Here is a 16,105-nt window from a genome sequence, read left to right as displayed (position 1 = left end):
CCCTTGCCCTAAGGGCTTCTAGACCTGATTAGACACGACAATTCCCATACAACACACACTCACAATAGCTAAGCAGACAGTAGAGGTGAAAAGGCTCCTGAGCTGTCTCTTCCTGAGGGAAACACGTAGCTGGGAGCTCTCAGATAGATATTGTTGCTTAGTCTATGGAAGATCAGGTTCCCAAGGAGAAAACTAATGTTTAATTTAGCACAAAGATAGCTCACAGTCTCTCTCTGGAGGACTGAGTCTGCAAGGAGATCCACATGCAAAGAATCTAAGCAAGAAAAGGAAACTCTTTGGTGCAATGGCTACAGGACTTGGGTGCAAACTTCACTGAACTATTGCCTCTGCCCATTGTTTCTATCAGGAGGACTGCTGCTCCTTCCTGTTTACTGTTGTGTCTGTACTTCACACTTTTTCAATATGTCTGTGAAACAACTAACTGGGATAATCTCACTAGCACATACTTATTGCTGTCTGAAATTACATGGTGCAGTGTGGCAATCACATCTGCAAGCCTTAGCTGGTTTATCAAGTATCCGTCCACTTAGGTGAATAATAACAAAAAACTTAGTTTCTCAGCTGCCAGAGAATGTTTTTTATTTTACACAATCTAGACTCTGGAGACCTCCAGAAAAGAGCAACATACACTTCAAGTATAGCAATCATTATTCCAAAGACACAGTACAGTACAATTTGTATTCAATTAAGCTGCTTCTTTGCACCCTGGTTACGACTCTAAGAGATTATATTGAGTATCCAACAGACTCCTGGTAAATTATTAGCAGTTGCAGCAAGCTTTATACTTAAGTAAATTTTTTCTGAAAAAAGAAAAAAAAAGAAAGAAAACAAAAAAACCCAGACATGTAATTAACTCTCTATTCAAATCTTTCAGAACTACCTGAAAAAAACTTTGTTGTACAATGAAGAATTCAAGGTGTTGGGCTTCATGTAGGTGAGAGTTATTAACGTGCTGGATAAGATCCATAAATACAGTGCAGCCATATTGTAGCCACATTTTTGACAAAAAGATAATTTTTAAAAATAGCAAAGTTAATGATTACATATTAACGTATGAACCTGCTGCAATGACTCAGGAAACAAGAACAGTGTTAAAAACAATACAGAAGAAAAGAAAGCCAACGTAAGTTTAACTCTACATTTCCTAAGGATACTATCCTTCATAAGGAGGAAGGGGATGTAAATTTAAATGATGGGGGATAAATAAACTAACAAAAAAACGTTGACTACATTCTTTGCTCTCAGTTAGAACCAATAAATCCATCCTAGCCAAACACAATCCACATTACAAGAAGACTCTTCTTATGCTAATCATGTCACTTCTTCATAGAAACATTGTGCTTTCCATTAAGCATTATCATCACTAAAACTTGCTTTGAAGACTTGGCAACATTTTCCTCATGCTTCTTATGGAAAGTCACACTTTCGGAGGTGTTGAGCAAAGAAGAGATAACAGGCTAAGAACCACATCAAGGCATGAAATTTTTAGCATGTTCCAGGTCAGGCTTGGGAAAAGGGCAAACTTGGGTTGCCTGTTCATTTGCAGTTACTGTGGGTTAATTGATTCCTTTGCAACATGAGCCAGGGATCTGTCTTTCAAAAGCATAAATTTAAATCTCCAGAACAGGGAACTTCAAATTCTTTGCAACTCTGTGACCAGATGCCCTTAATCATCCATCAGTCTGAATTAACAGTTCAGCTAAATTGGTAAATTTGAACTATTCACTTCTAATGATTCCAAACTAACTGACAGTTCAATTTTCTCATTTACTCACAAAGCCCACACGACTGAATAGAAACCCTTATTCTATTCTAGAAGTAAGGAGTCAAATAAGCACTTACTCTTATCAAGGTCTAGATGAGGAATCCTAGAATTTCAGGAGTGGAAGAGACATTAATTGATCATATTCTCAAGAACACTATTTAGCCCATGCCAAGGAAGTGTAAATTTATTCCATATGACATCTTCACTTCAAACTATTTGAGAAAAACTAGATAATATGATATCTTTCACTAACCATTTTTAAGTAAATATTAAAGAGAAAAGCCATGCCTTTCCATAAAATGTCTCTGACACACTTCTGGATACAGAATCCTGGGCTGGGAAAATTATGAATCTGACATGAGTATGTCACTTCTCACATAAATAATAAAAGAAGCTAAAATTTACTGAGCCTCTACTCTATTAGGTGCCAGGCAACTACCTCATTTCATCAACAATCCTGGGTAATTAGTTTTATTACTATCATTCCCTTTTACAGCTGAGGAAGCTGAGGCAGGAGAGTTTGATTAACTTAAGCAGCAGCAGCTATTAAGTAGTAGACCTGTAATTTGAAACAGGACCACCTCACTCCTGACCCCAAGCTCTTAACTGTTATGCTGCCTTGCCTCCTTAGAGAAGCCAACATTAACACTCCTACTTCCAACCCCACCCACACCCTTTCAGGATGCAATGCTAATAGGGCAAAGGCTGTATCGAATTGATCACCATGGACACATTAATTCCCAGGGCATGGAATTACTGCACAATGATTCTTTACTGAATCAATGGAGAAGTTCTCCAGACTCTATAAAGCACCCACGTCCACATCTTGACATGAAACTTCAGAACCTTTGCTGAAACCATTAAGACCCATGGAAAGCACAGCACAGGTAAATGCTGTTAGTTGCCCATTTTCACAGCCCTTCCTTCGGCAGTTCATTTGTGGCAGGGCCCAACTCTTCAGCCTTCTTTAAGCCTTGGGAAGAAAACATGAACTTCTCTCTTCAGCCCCTCTACAAGAAGTGGAACAGCTTTTATTCCTTCACATTTGTCCCTTAGATATGTGTAGGAAAAGAGCAGAAGTTGGCAACAGTAGGGAGTTAGCCCCTGGCTATGGTTAGCATCCCAGCAGCATGCCACGAATCAGGGAGGGAAGGAGTTGTTGGCTTTTCTCCTCTGCCATCTGTTCTATAGGGTACCTTCTCTGTGCCCTGTGAACATTGACCACATTAGAGGAAATGGGTATATGACTGAGCCTTAGGGCAAGTAGAGACCTGTAACGTATCTGCATTAAAAAGCAAGCAAGAATCTAAGTAAATCTCAAAGTCTATTTTGTATCACAGCTTCTCATAAATTTCTCACAGATTTTTTTTTAACAGAACTTTTGCAAGTTAGTAAACAAGCAAACTCATTTGTTGGGAAGATTAGTTTACACTTCAAGAGAATAATGCACTTTTACCCACAGGGAAATGTTTATTTGCACTGGAAGGCCTAGTGAGCCTAAGATGGAAGGTGTAGTTGATTCTGCTTCTTTTGGTTTCTCTTCTGTGTCTAGCTAGTGTGCTTTTAAAACCATCTCTTTTCAATGCCAAAGGCCACGTCCTCCTGTATATAACTCACTGTGAATGGGAGAAGTGTGTAAATAGCAAGGCATTAAAGCAGCTCAGGGGACTTGAAGATAGGTAATACAGAACACTTAGGCAATGCGGTATGAGAAGAGGCTGCTGGAGGGGAAATGTAATACTTGTCTTCAAGTGTATGAAGGATTATTATTGCTTCATAGATGCTGGCTCTTCTGAGCCTCCCTCGCTCTACCATTTTCCAGGGCTACTGATTTACTGTTGTGGGAGCTCCAGACCCTCCAGTAAGTGGATCAACCTCACCTGTGCCTCTCACTACTCACACCCAACACAAGTGTCAGATAGGCTCTGCTCTCTGTCCCTAAACACTAACGTTTGTGACCACTGGCATTCAGCTACCCTGTTCCACATGTCCACATTCTCTCCCTCCTCCCGGCCCTGCTGGGGACCCACATTCTCCATAAACTTCCCTTTGGCCTGGGTTTGAATCTCTTTCCTACCAGCCACCAACAGTACTCATGTTTTGTGCACCTACTATGTGTCAGGCACTATGATGTTTGCTAAAAAATGTTAGCTTTTTTTAACAAATAAAGATACTGATGCCCCAAAATAATCCCCAAGCTCATACAGCTAGCAGATGTGAAGCAGGGATCTGAACATGGATCAGATTATAAAAATCTATGCACTGAATTCTTGCACTTACTGTACCTCTAAAATCTCAATCTTTATTTGTAAAATGGGCAGATGCTGCTTACTCACCTGTTTTTTTCTAAAGCATTTTATAAAATATACAATAAAAGGGCATTGTATATTCTAGGGCCCAATATATATTTATTTCTCCCTCCCTCTGATTTTCTGTATTAGCTGATGTCCATTCTATCTGGTTAGTACTTTTGCTGTTACCTTATCAATAGGGTATTATTGACTAAAAGTAAGCAGGGGCTATGTCGTTAGCTGTATTTCTCTCTCTTCTCCCACAGAGCCTGTCAGAGTACAAGGGAAATTAGCATGAAAATGCAGAGGAAAGAATTTGGAATTGTTTTCACTAAATATAATTCTGCCTAGGAACACACATAAGGGACTGGAATAAAGAATGAGGAAGAAGTAGCATCCACTCAGAATGGCTCAGTTGCCATGCATAGAAGAACTGGATGATCTTTTAAAAATTTCCTTCTAGGATTTTTGAGATTAAATAGTAGTGTTAAAAACAAAGAGACAACAAAAAGAAAAACAGCTAATGGTGGCCAGTCTTTTAGTTCTGTCTCATTGTTATGTCTAAGGGCATTTGAAAACCACTGTGTGGGTACTAACAAAAGGTTTACAAGCAGGCATAGGGAAGCCACACAGCTTTAAACTTTAGGGTATAGAAAAGCTTTATGAACATCATCTAACAATAATGTTATTTCAAAGAAAGCAGATGCCTTCTATGAACAAACATTGACCCAAACAAGCCAGACATTTTTGGTTGACATAATAACAGTAGCTTGCTGTCAAAAACAAGACTTCTGTCAATTTTTACAAAGTACTGTACTAACTCTCCCTCCACTTAAACTCTTTTCCCTTTGTGAGATCTTATGATTATATTTACTTTCAAGAAGTGGTAGAAAGGTCCTGGATAGATAAGAACTCTCCTTTTATTACTTTGTTCTGGAAAACAGAACAAAAATAGGTCAGTTCTTAAGGAAATGATGGCTGCTTAAGTAAATAATGTAAACACTCCTATCACTGTTCTGGGGAGGATATTTATCACACAGACAGTTACAGACACCCAGATTTGGCCAATGAATTGTTTCTGTTCTCAAAACCCCACTTACAGCTCTTACATTTTAAATTGTCAATTGGAAACTTGATTACTATCAGTTAAAAATAACCAGGGAACTCTAGCAATGATTTAACTTGTTTGACTTTCTTAAGCTAACAATTAACATTTTAGACTATTGTTGACAAAATATTTAACTTTCCCATGCCATTTGTGCAAATGACTTCTGTAATATTCCTTAGACGCTCTGGTGGACACACCATTTCAAAGCTGTTTAGGTCCATGCAGGGACCTGTAAAGGATGTGCATTCAAAGACCCTAAACACTTTCACAGCATTGCATATTTTAACCAGGATTTCCTGGGACCTACAAGACACTTAAGTACACCGATATCTCAGTCTTATCTTGACAGCACTGAATTTGAAATGTCAATCCCTCTATTTACAATAAAAGCTATTTCACCATTTAAAATAGACAACTGAAAGCTTAAGTATACTTTTAATCCCTGGAAAAACTGGTATTATGATTCGTTGTTTAGTAGTTTATTATTAGCAGTACTAGTAATAATGCCTTGTATTTCTGCGGTGCTTTATTTTTCCAAAGCCTGTTCAGAAACACACACTCATTTGCTTCTCTCAACAAGCCAGAGCAGCATTATTGTTCTGTTTTACAAATGACTGCTAAGTAACTTGTCCTAGGTCACCCAGCTGGTTAGTGATCAAGCAGGCACAGAACGAAGGATGCAGACTCCTTGTCTGATCTGCTTTCTTTCTTCCACACTACTTTAGAGAAAAGATAATCTCTAAAGCCAAAGATCACTAGGAACCACTTACCTATCCATCCTAGCAACGCTGTCTATGTAACAGAAAAAGAGCTTGTCTCGCGCAAAAGGGGAAGATTAATAATGCACCACAGAAGCTCTAAACCTTACTGTTCCATAGACCAGCAATTATTCAGTTTCACAGTTCATTCAAAGATTCAAACATACTTCACCAGAAAATGATTTAGTGCCTAAAGCCTGCTCCAAGTGGTTGGAAATGCAGATCTGCTCAAAGTCCTACAATCTGGGCCCTCTGAAAGGCCCTGTTCCTGCAGCGTCTGCAACTATGGGGCTTCCCCTGAACTTGTACTTGAGCTAAATGAAGAAACTGGCTGAGTAAGGGCTGCAGAATGAGGCTCTCAATGTGGACAGAATTAGAACTGGCTTGGAGGTTATTCTTGCATTGTTCTTAGAACTTAGGCTATTGAAAAAACTCACACATTATATATTTCTTGCAGTGCAACAGCCCTCAAAGCCAACACTATCCCACCGACCAGAAGTTCTCTCACCCACATTCAAATACTTTGACTGTGTACAGGCACCGAATGGCTGGTGTACAGGAGACAGAGCTTTCAAGTGAGGACACAGTGCATATTTGACTTTAGACGATCAGCATTCTCTCTCTTTCTCCTTTATGACCACTTATAGCATAGGAACTAACTATTAAGGTGATACCTTGACACACCCAGACAGAAGTAAATGTGGTTATGGACACAGTAGCAATAAAGTTTAGAAAGCATTCTGACACTCATTCTATACAAAAGCCTCTGTAAATTAATAGTGTTTCTGAAAGTAAGAGGTGCTGGGGTGAAGTGAGACCTGCATATCTAACTGGTTTAGTGATCATTCCCAATTGCCCAGGCCTCCCTTCAGACACAGTGTTATCAGGTTAAGACAGTACTTGCATCACCATCTCTGAGCACTATGCTGAGTAACAAAATGCCAAACTTAGAAGCTAAAATGCAGAAGGGGATTTCCAATAACCAAAAGGGGGGTGATGGATCAACCCTTGCAGCACCACATGTTTTCTATGAAAGGCAACCATTAGAAATAAACTTCTTTCTACTCCTCACACTGCACCTCTCATCATCACTGCACTGGAGAGAGGGCTCCTGTTGGGGGATGTTTTAAGCAATGGTTGGTAGTTAGGAAAGAGAAAACAAGATTCCCTCTTAGAGCAGGAGGGGTACAGCAGCCACCCTTGGCGTCAGCAGTGGTAAACCATGAGTCAGGAAAGGGCAGACTCTGTTCCCTCACTTCCTTCCCCACGGACACGGCTTGTTGTCAAGTCACAGCTGCCTCTGAAGCTGGTTTCATTCGCACCCCAGAGCCCCCGTGAAAAAGAGGCAGCTTCATCTTACTCCCAAGTTAGAGAAAAGCAAAAACCAAAGGAACAAGGCCCTAAGGAAGGTGGCTCTGTGCCACCTTCCTTGAAGAGGCCAGGATGTGAAGGTCACATCCAGTCTTGGCACCCAGGACAGAGATCAGTCTTCACTGAGAAGGGTTGGGTGCCTCATTCCCTGTATCATCTCTGAAACACTTACCAGGAGACTGTGAAGCACACAAAGCTGTATTATTGGGAGATGTGCAGACAGATTATAAATTTACTGGGGACAATCAAGGCATTTAGATGCTTTTGGCTGCAGATGCTAGTAACACGCACATCCTTACAAACCTCATTCTTCTCTCCATTTGAATAACTCTCTCCCCCTCCTTCACCTCAGCACCTCTCTCTCACAGAACAAACCCTCACTGCTCTCCGAGAGACTTCCAGGGAGAGGTAGGGATAGAGCAGGTGGTAGAGAAAGGAAATCAGGCCTGGAAGCTCTAATATGACCACACGGGCTAATTGTATTCACGGCTACTACAGCAAACACAGGGCAATTTAACTGTTAGCAGTTATTTTTTCATCCGGACTTGGCGCCAGGAAACTGCAGTTCTAGGCATCCCAAGAAAAATGTGTGTGTGGTGGGGGAGGTGAGCATCATCCTAGCCCCCAGAGTTTCCAGAAATTTCATCAACACAGACTCAGGTCAACGATAAGGCAGAGTGACAGAGAAGCATCCTAGAGGCCTGCCTGGAGGCTGGCCTCTCCCTAGACCTCCTTTTCAAGCTTCTTTGGAAAAGGAGTTCACCGCAATGCCCTCTTCTCCTCTGAGCTTTGTGAGTATTTTTAAGCTTGCATGCCATTTCCTGTTGCTGACTTTCCTTGCGGCTGGCTCAGGCAAACTGGAGCTGGGCTGTGAGCAGACACAGGACATTAGAAGACCTGCAGAACTCAGAAATGGAGGAAGCCTGTAAGACTGCAGGGCAGGGCTCCACCTTCCACCTAGAAGCCACTGGCCCAGCAGCTTTGGGGGAAGCCAGTGCACAGCAGGCAGTCACCTGACCAGGACTGGCACTAAGAGCCAATGATTTGAGGGATACTCCCTCAGGCATGGGATGTGCCTGTGCCTTTGAGGATGAACTTCAGCCAAAAATTTAATCAGAACTTTCAGGCTTGATGTTCTGTCATCAGGGGTGGCTGAAGATAAGGTACTTCCTAGGATGACAGCATGTAAATAGCCCCTGTGCGCCTGGCCACTGGAGGGAACTGCGAGTGGGCAGTACCTGATGGCACTGCCTGCGGAAAGCAGCTAGGGGAGGGGGAAAGGGGGAGGTCTATAGGTAATCGGCAGGAAGGACTCTTGAAATTTTTCCCTGGCTAGTTAGTCTCTGGGGCATTTCCCTCAATTTAAGGAGGTACTCAAGGAACTTCTCTGTGTTAGGGATTGCCACTTATGTTCTCTTAACCCGAGGAGAAGCGGCCACTTGAAACAGGGCAGGGGAAATGGGACAAGAAGGAAAGGTTTTGATAAAGGTCAGCTGGACTGATCAAACGCTTTCAGGCTGCAGAACAGCTAGTGGGGCCCGATCAGAGAGTGTGGGCCAAGGCAAAGGATCCCTGAGCCGAGGCCTTCCTCCGTGGCTCAGGCCTTCTGCGAGCCGGGGACCCCAGAGTCTCTGAAAACTCTGGCTTCTTCCTACTTAGGGAAGATCGCGCAAGTGGAGAACAAGCCATGAATGAGCGAGCACCGGCGGAACTTGACGAGTAAGAATATAAAACCACACAAACAGCACACCCAACGGCCTGTGCGGTAGTCAGGTGACATCGTGGCCCCTTTCACTGCCGTCCACTCTCCATGAGGCCACGGCACGCTCCACGCTCAGAGAAGGCCACACGGCCACCGCCTGAAGCGGAGAAAACCAGGCGCCTTACCGCAATCAGCGCTGAGTTCCTCTGGTCCGCAGGGGCCGAGGCCGGCGGCTGCTCCCGGTCCGTGCCCCCGCCGCCCCCGTGGCCGCCGCTGCCCAGCAGGTGCTCCCGGCGGCGGGGATAGTCCGGCGGGGCGGGGGTCGCCGCTGCCTGGGAGGCGGCGGGCGGGGGCACGGCGGGCGGGGCGGGCGCCGAGGGGGCCGCCGAGGCCGCGGCCTTGGCGTGCTTGCCGGCCCTCCTCGCCCCCTGGCCGTGCTGCACCAGGCTCAGGAGCTGCAGGGTGCTCTCCCTCTCCCGGTCCGAGCTCTCCGCCCGGCCGCGCTCGTAGCGGCCCTCGCAGCTCAGGTGGTGCTGGCGGCAGACGGCGATCCGAGCCCGCAGGCGCTCCACGATGGCGCTGTGCACTCTGGGGGCGACCGGGCCCCCCCCGAGGAGCCCCGGCCCGGCGGTCCCTCCCAGCCCTGCGGGGGCCTGCGGGGGCGCGGTGTCCCCCATCCCGCGGGGCTCGACTCTCTGCCCCCGGGGTCCGGGGCTGGCGGAGGCGGGGCGGGCGTCCGCTCCTGGCACTGGGAGTTCGGCGCTCAGGGCCGCATGGAGGGAGGTCCTCGGCAGCCGGGGGCGCGGGGCAGGCGCGGGGGAGGGAGTCCGCGAAGGAGGGCGAGGAGGACGGGCAGAGGCCGGCGCCCCAGATCAGCCGGAGACAGACTCTGACCGACTCACTCTGACGGCGCTTGACAGCTCTGGAGAAGTTGGACGGAGTTGCGGGCTCCCCGCGCCGAGCGCACGGGAGCCACCGGGCGCCCTGTGAGCGCACGACCCGGGGGTCGCGGCAGGGGCCCAGGGCTCGCCTGGCCGGAGACGGAGGCGAGCGGCAAAGGGGGCTGAGAGGTGCTGGCGGGGCGCCGCGCTCCCCCTCGCCGCGTTGTGTCGGGAAATTCTTTATGGGTATGTTTCTGCAGAGAAATACATTTCTGCTGTGACCTATGCAACTCGCAGCCTTCACTTTTCCTCGGGCGAAGAAAAAAAAAAGTGCTATTTCAGTAGATTTTTGAAGTCAATATTCAAAATGTACAAAAACCGAGACCTGTCTCTTGGCCTTTAATCTCTCCTCCCTTCCCCTCTGCCCCGGTGTTCTCTCCTCTGCGGGGTGCTGCGGGATGTTGGCTGCTGTCTTTTCCCAAAAGCGGGAGACGGCTTTACAGCCGCTGCCGATGTCAGCCGCCGACTTGGGGACCGCGCTTCCCTCCTCGGCCGGCCCGGCCGCCGGTGAGGTCCTCCTTCCCCGGGGTCTCCGGCCCAGAGGAAAGCGCTCTGAGGCCAGCAGCCGCCGAGCGCGGTCCTTCAGCACGCTTTCTTCTCTCCCGCTGACGCCCCTAGTCCTCGGCCCCGGCTCCAGTCTGAAACGGTACCGAGAGAGACGAACTCTGCCGAGAGCGACTCACGAACGATGGTCCGACTCACAAACTCCCCGCGAGCCGCGCCGAGGCGTGTCCGGCCGCTTCCGCGCGCTCCATGCCCGGCCCGGGGGCCTGGGAGTCCCGGCTCGCGGTGAGCGGCGGGCTCGCCCTCGTGCCGCTGCGCCTTACAGATGGGAAAGAAAGTGGCTGCTATTTCCTTTCTCTCTCCCGTGCGTCGCTAGCCGCTCTGCTGACAGCGGCCCCACTGCTCGGAGTCGCGGCGGCGCACAGGCTCGCATTGTGCTCCGACGGGAGAGGGAGAGGGGCGGGGAGCGCGCCGGCGGGCTGCGGGCGGGAGGGGCGGCGGCTCGGGAGAGCGGGGCGCGGAGGGCCGCCCAGCGGCCGGAGAGGCGAATCCCAGAGCCCGCGGGGCCCCCTCGCGGCGCTCGCGCACCTCAGCCTCGGGCCGCGGAGCGGGGAGGCCGGGGAATCCCCAGCCTCTCTCCTCGGTCGCGGCGCCCGCTCTAGAGGTTCAAGGAATTCCCGGCCAGGGGTGTGTTTCCCCTCTCAGAACTACAACGCGCCCCCTGAAGCTATCGTCTTCCTCCTCCGGCGCGTCGTGGACGATGCCGCCGAGCGCCCCCCAGGACGCGTCCCCTGGCGCGACGGAGAGGGTGTGGGGCGGCGGGGCGGGCTCCCGAGGGGCGTCTGCCCGCCCGCCGCCGGCCTGTCCCGCGCGTCTCTGGGTAAGTCGACCTGGGTGGGCGCAAGCAAACGAGTAGGGATAAAATATTTATGAGGAAATTACCAATGCCAGCTCAAGAAAAAAAAGGCTTTTCTTTGAAAATACTAGTTTGCCTGTGACAATCCAAATCCAAGACCTGAGGTCTCCATAGCTATCTGGCTTACATATATAATGCGGAAAACATCATGTAAACTCCTGGAGTTTAACAACGCAGACCAAACAGATCTCTTACCTGTACAGACTTGTCCCCTCTTCAGATGATCTTACCTGTAAGATCTCAAACTCAGTACTGGATTCTGCTTGTCATCATCAATTGTGGAGAATGAATCAATGTGAGCACAGTATTGGCATGGTCAGGACCATAAAGTTGCCGTATCCTGACTTGGAAGTTATTTAGGTTCGAGGTCTCAAGCAACAGGGCTTTGTTAATTTAAACCACCTCTGGCATCTATCTCAACTGAGCTCAGGATAGAAATGAATGGGTAAAATCAATGCAAACATTTAAACATTTTTTAAAAATAATTAAAAGTATTTATCATTTAGTGCCCAATAGGCTGGCCTACTATAGTCCATTTTGTTTTTATAAATCTAGGAATGTTAGTTTGGACTTGGGGAAAGGTATACCCTGACAGAATGTAACTTTTTTTACTCTTTATTGGAAGATACTTCTTTCTGTCCCTTCCAAGATTAAGTTCCTCACCACTTCTGCGGAGAAAGGTGGAAATATATTTTTGTTATCAATGCAAATTTGAATGGAGAACTCTTTCGTGAGGTGTCATTAAAAAATGGGAGTTTTATATTTTAGGTTTTAAATGCATCCATTAGACCTTGTTTTCTTTCTGGTACTACAGGTACTTATATTCAGCAGTCATATCTGAAAAGAGAAAAAAATGTAACATTTAAATGTACTACTTTCTTTTTCTCTATAGTCTTGAAATAGCATGGGCTTTTAATCAGAATCCTATTCCCAATTGATATAAACTGACTTCTATGCTAGACAGGACTCACCTTACAAACTTGTCAAACAGGAATTCAGTGTAATTACATACTATATTCAGTGTATTTTGCACACATTTACCCTCACCAACTATTTAATTTCAAGCTGACATCATTATCATACACATCCTCATTCCTATTCACATCAGTTACTGCTTATTTACAATCAGTTTCAGGCACAGCACTTCAAACATATCTCCCTAAATCCACAAACAATCCTGAGTTACAGGTATTATTAACCCCATACATAAATTAGGAAACTGAGGCTCATTGAAACTACTTGTTCCAGTTCATGTAACTGGGAATAACAGACCAGAACTCAAACTCAAGACTGATTTCAAACCTATGCTTTCTTAACCATGGGGCTTACTGCCTCAATAACAAGTGTGAAAAACAGATATACGGAAGCCAGGCTATTCCCCAAACAGCTCAAGGGCTGCAATTACAACTTAATCAACGTGCTGGAGTCTAAGCAAGTCCTATAATACTTCCAAGAAATGAGTAGTAATAGAACTCCTCATATGAATACGAGAGCAGACAAGTGAGGAAAATACGCTCAATTACATCCAACTGCCAGTAAAATTAACATATTTCCCCTTATGTAACTGTTTCCTCTCTTATAACCCTAAAGCTTCAGTATAGCCCTATGCATTCTTTCAAGCATTTACTTGTCCATTTCTGTCTTCCTCATCATTTCTATCCCTAGCTACCTAATACTGAAGCACCTAACACTATAGTAATAAATGCCCACATCTAAAAAGTACATAGACATGTTAGATTTATAAGTTTACAATTTCCTTTTAGTGTTAAATCAATGATATTAATGATGATGGTGCTAAAATAATGCAGTATGTCTTAATGCTTGTAAAGGTTAATTCTATTTTTTTCAACAGTTCTTTTTTCTTATGGACTAGTTGCCTTTGGACCCCTGATCCATGCTAATTCTTATTTCCCAACAGCCTCTTTGCCATTCTTTTAGTGTTATCATGTACCTATAATGCCTCTTCTTTTCACCACCCACTGATGAATGCCCGGTTGTAGTGTCTTCAGATTAGCAAAACAACATATTACATTTCCTAATGTTCAGTAGAACAGTCAAAATGCTGTTCTAACAGGAAAAATGCTTCAAACCAACAAAATGCCTGACCTAGGAACTGGGTCAGCTGCCATCATAAGTCCCTGGAATCATTAGTGCCTTAATTTTTACAAATTAAATGCATGCTATTAAAGACAAAGATAAATCCATTTTAAAAACTCCGCATTTGGAAGGAGCTCCCCCTCTCCAGCAGGCTCAAGCTTATCTGTAGCGTCAGTTACGAGAAGCGATGCTTCCAGGGTCATCATGGATACTGTGGAGATCTTCCTCTCTCATTTTCCTTGGCCTTCCTTTTTACAAGTCATATGTGATCCTTTACCCTTCTAACCTATCACTTTTCCTCTAGTTCTCCTTTGCTTCTTTTTGGACACTGTCACTTCACCTTCAATTTTCAAGTATGGCTTCATTCACTTAAGGATTATTTCCATGTGACAGAAAACAATAATAATAATAAAGACATGTGACTGAAATTTCTATTTCACACTCTTGAAAAAGGTATGCATTCCTCACGTGAGAGTAAGTAAAATGGTTTTATAGTGAACCACTGACACTGTCTATCCCACATCTATCTATCCTACAACAATCAGCACTGGTATTCTCACCATTTTTTAAGCTTTTTCTACCCATTTTGCTTAAAATAGGGATAACTGCAGAAAATGTTAAGTAATCTCTATGTAAGAACTTAATAAAATGTATCTTTTTTATGTATGTACATAAACTGAAGTCCATACCATGAACCACTTAATAGATGAAGCAGTAGGTTCAACCAAAGTTTGAAATAAGAAACAAATATCTAAAATTCCACAGTAAAATAGATCCTACTAGAATACTACTACTAAGAATTAAAGATATAGGATAGACCGTGTCAATGGTTCACTATAAAACCATTTTACTTCATTTTGAGAAAATTTAGATGTACAAAGCAATGCAGATGCTATAATATGGTTTAAAACTATTTTTGGCAGAATTTATCTCTCTGAGATCTTTTGATCCTAACATAAATACTTACATGTGAAAAGTTATGGATAAAAAAGAAAAATACATCTTAATTATTAACATGAAGACAAAATTCAATAGAAAAAAGAAAGATAATTATGAAGCATAAAGGTACATATCATGAAGTCATTCTTGAATATGAAGGTTGAAAAGACTCTGGAGGCCTGAAATTTATTTCTAAGGGAAACTGGAAAAGGAAAAAGAACATTTCTCTACATCTAATGGGTAAACTGTAGTCTGTTTCTGAGGCAAGGGGATTGAACTCAGTGAAACAGAGGTTTCTTCCATGACCCACTGATTCAGATTTTTGATATTAGTAAAAAATATACTAGTGAAGATTACTTAATAATGCAAAAGGGTAATAAACAGATCTGGGCAGGGTTTCAACAATAAGTACACATAAATGTTAGTTTAAATATATTTTTAAAATACAGTATTTTTCTACTTAACTGACAGGACATGAATAGCTTATTCACTTGATAGTCATCTGTTATAAAGGCATTGTTACATAACTACATTTTCTTAAATTCTAAAATTTAAAAACTTAAATTCTAAAATTCAAAAATTTCTAATATTATTAAGCTTATGTTTTCTATACATAGTAGATAAAAGCTTTATTAGACAGGAGAGTGCATTTCATGGACATTAAGATGAACATATGTTTTAAACACGATATTTTGCCATGAAGATATACATAAAAATATATAAATGTCACATGATACAGAGAAACAAGACTCATGATCTTCACATTTACAAGAATTTATAAAATCTTCTCTGAAGGAAATGTGTTACTATTCAGTCAAACTTCTCATCTTGAAAGTAATCCGCAAAATTGAGATATTCTTGAAGTTGACCATATTTCTGTGTATACAATAAAAACACTAGTTATTTTACTTAAATCAATGAAGATAAGCTAGGCCTTTTCAATCTACAACAAACAGGAATAAGTTCATTTCATAGTAATTGCAAAATGAAAACCTTTTTATTTACAAATAGGGACTCAATTTCAAGTAAACATTTCTAACTCATATAAAGCATTTGAAAGAGATCAAACCAAACATTAATTTCATAACTTTCTTATATAATTTTCTATTATCATATTTATAGAAGTATCACTTCTTCAATAAGTTATTCAACAAAAATTTGTTGAACACATAACATATGTCAAATACTCTGCTAATGACTGTCTAGATACAAAACAATTGCTTTCCCTGCCCCTAAGGAGAACAGAGTTCAGCAGTGATACACGAATGGCAACTAATAACAAGCACTATGCAGACACTGTTATGAGGGTTTGGAAGAGATGTCATGATTAGTCAAGGTGACCAGGAAAATACAGCATTTAAACTGTCCTGGGAAAAGAGATTTGGTAGGCAAAGATTTGGGGGAGGGAATTTTCCGTAGAAGACAACAGTCCATAAAACAGGGACAAGACAAGAAAGTGTGGGATTTAACTATGATCTGAGGTTATTTTTAGGAGAATAGAGAAAGATATGACTGACCTAGAGAGTCTGAAATCAGAGAATAAAAAGTATGAAATGCTCAGTTAAGGAGTTTAGCAATAATGTGATAGGCAATGGAAAGCTCCTAAAGGTGTCAGTCGGAGATTGACATAATCTGAGGTATATTTTAAGAAAAATGGAAAAATATCCATTCTAGAATAGTTTCAAGTCTATT

General features: G+C 43.7%; 2 protein-coding genes across 8 annotated transcripts in view; both read right to left on the bottom strand.

Moving 5' to 3' along the window:
• MAML2 (mastermind like transcriptional coactivator 2) overlaps positions 1-9,834 on the bottom strand; it is a 346,585-nt gene extending 336,751 nt beyond the window's left edge. For both annotated transcript variants that reach the window (XM_037020651.2, XM_037020650.2), the window contains exon 1: positions 9,202-9,834. In XM_037020651.2, the coding sequence (XP_036876546.1) occupies positions 9,202-9,693 (492 nt within the window). In that variant the 5' untranslated portion in view covers positions 9,694-9,834. The remainder of the gene's footprint in view (positions 1-9,201) is intronic.
• Positions 9,835-14,832: 4,998 nt separating this feature from the next.
• Positions 14,833-16,105, bottom strand: part of CCDC82 (coiled-coil domain containing 82) — a 29,077-nt gene continuing 27,804 nt past the window's right edge. For all 6 annotated transcript variants that reach the window (XM_017678660.3, XM_037020656.2, XM_037020655.2 and 3 more), the window contains one exon: positions 14,833-15,289. In XM_017678660.3, coding sequence (XP_017534149.2) covers positions 15,224-15,289 — 66 coding nt within the window. In that variant the 3' untranslated portion in view covers positions 14,833-15,223. The remainder of the gene's footprint in view (positions 15,290-16,105) is intronic.

The sequence above is a fragment of the Manis javanica genome, chromosome 6, assembly GCF_040802235.1.
Source record: "Manis javanica isolate MJ-LG chromosome 6, MJ_LKY, whole genome shotgun sequence".
Lineage (NCBI taxonomy): Eukaryota > Metazoa > Chordata > Mammalia > Pholidota > Manidae > Manis > Manis javanica.
The sequence above is the reverse complement of the archived record's forward strand: the minus strand, read 5'-3'. Positions and strand labels throughout refer to the sequence as shown.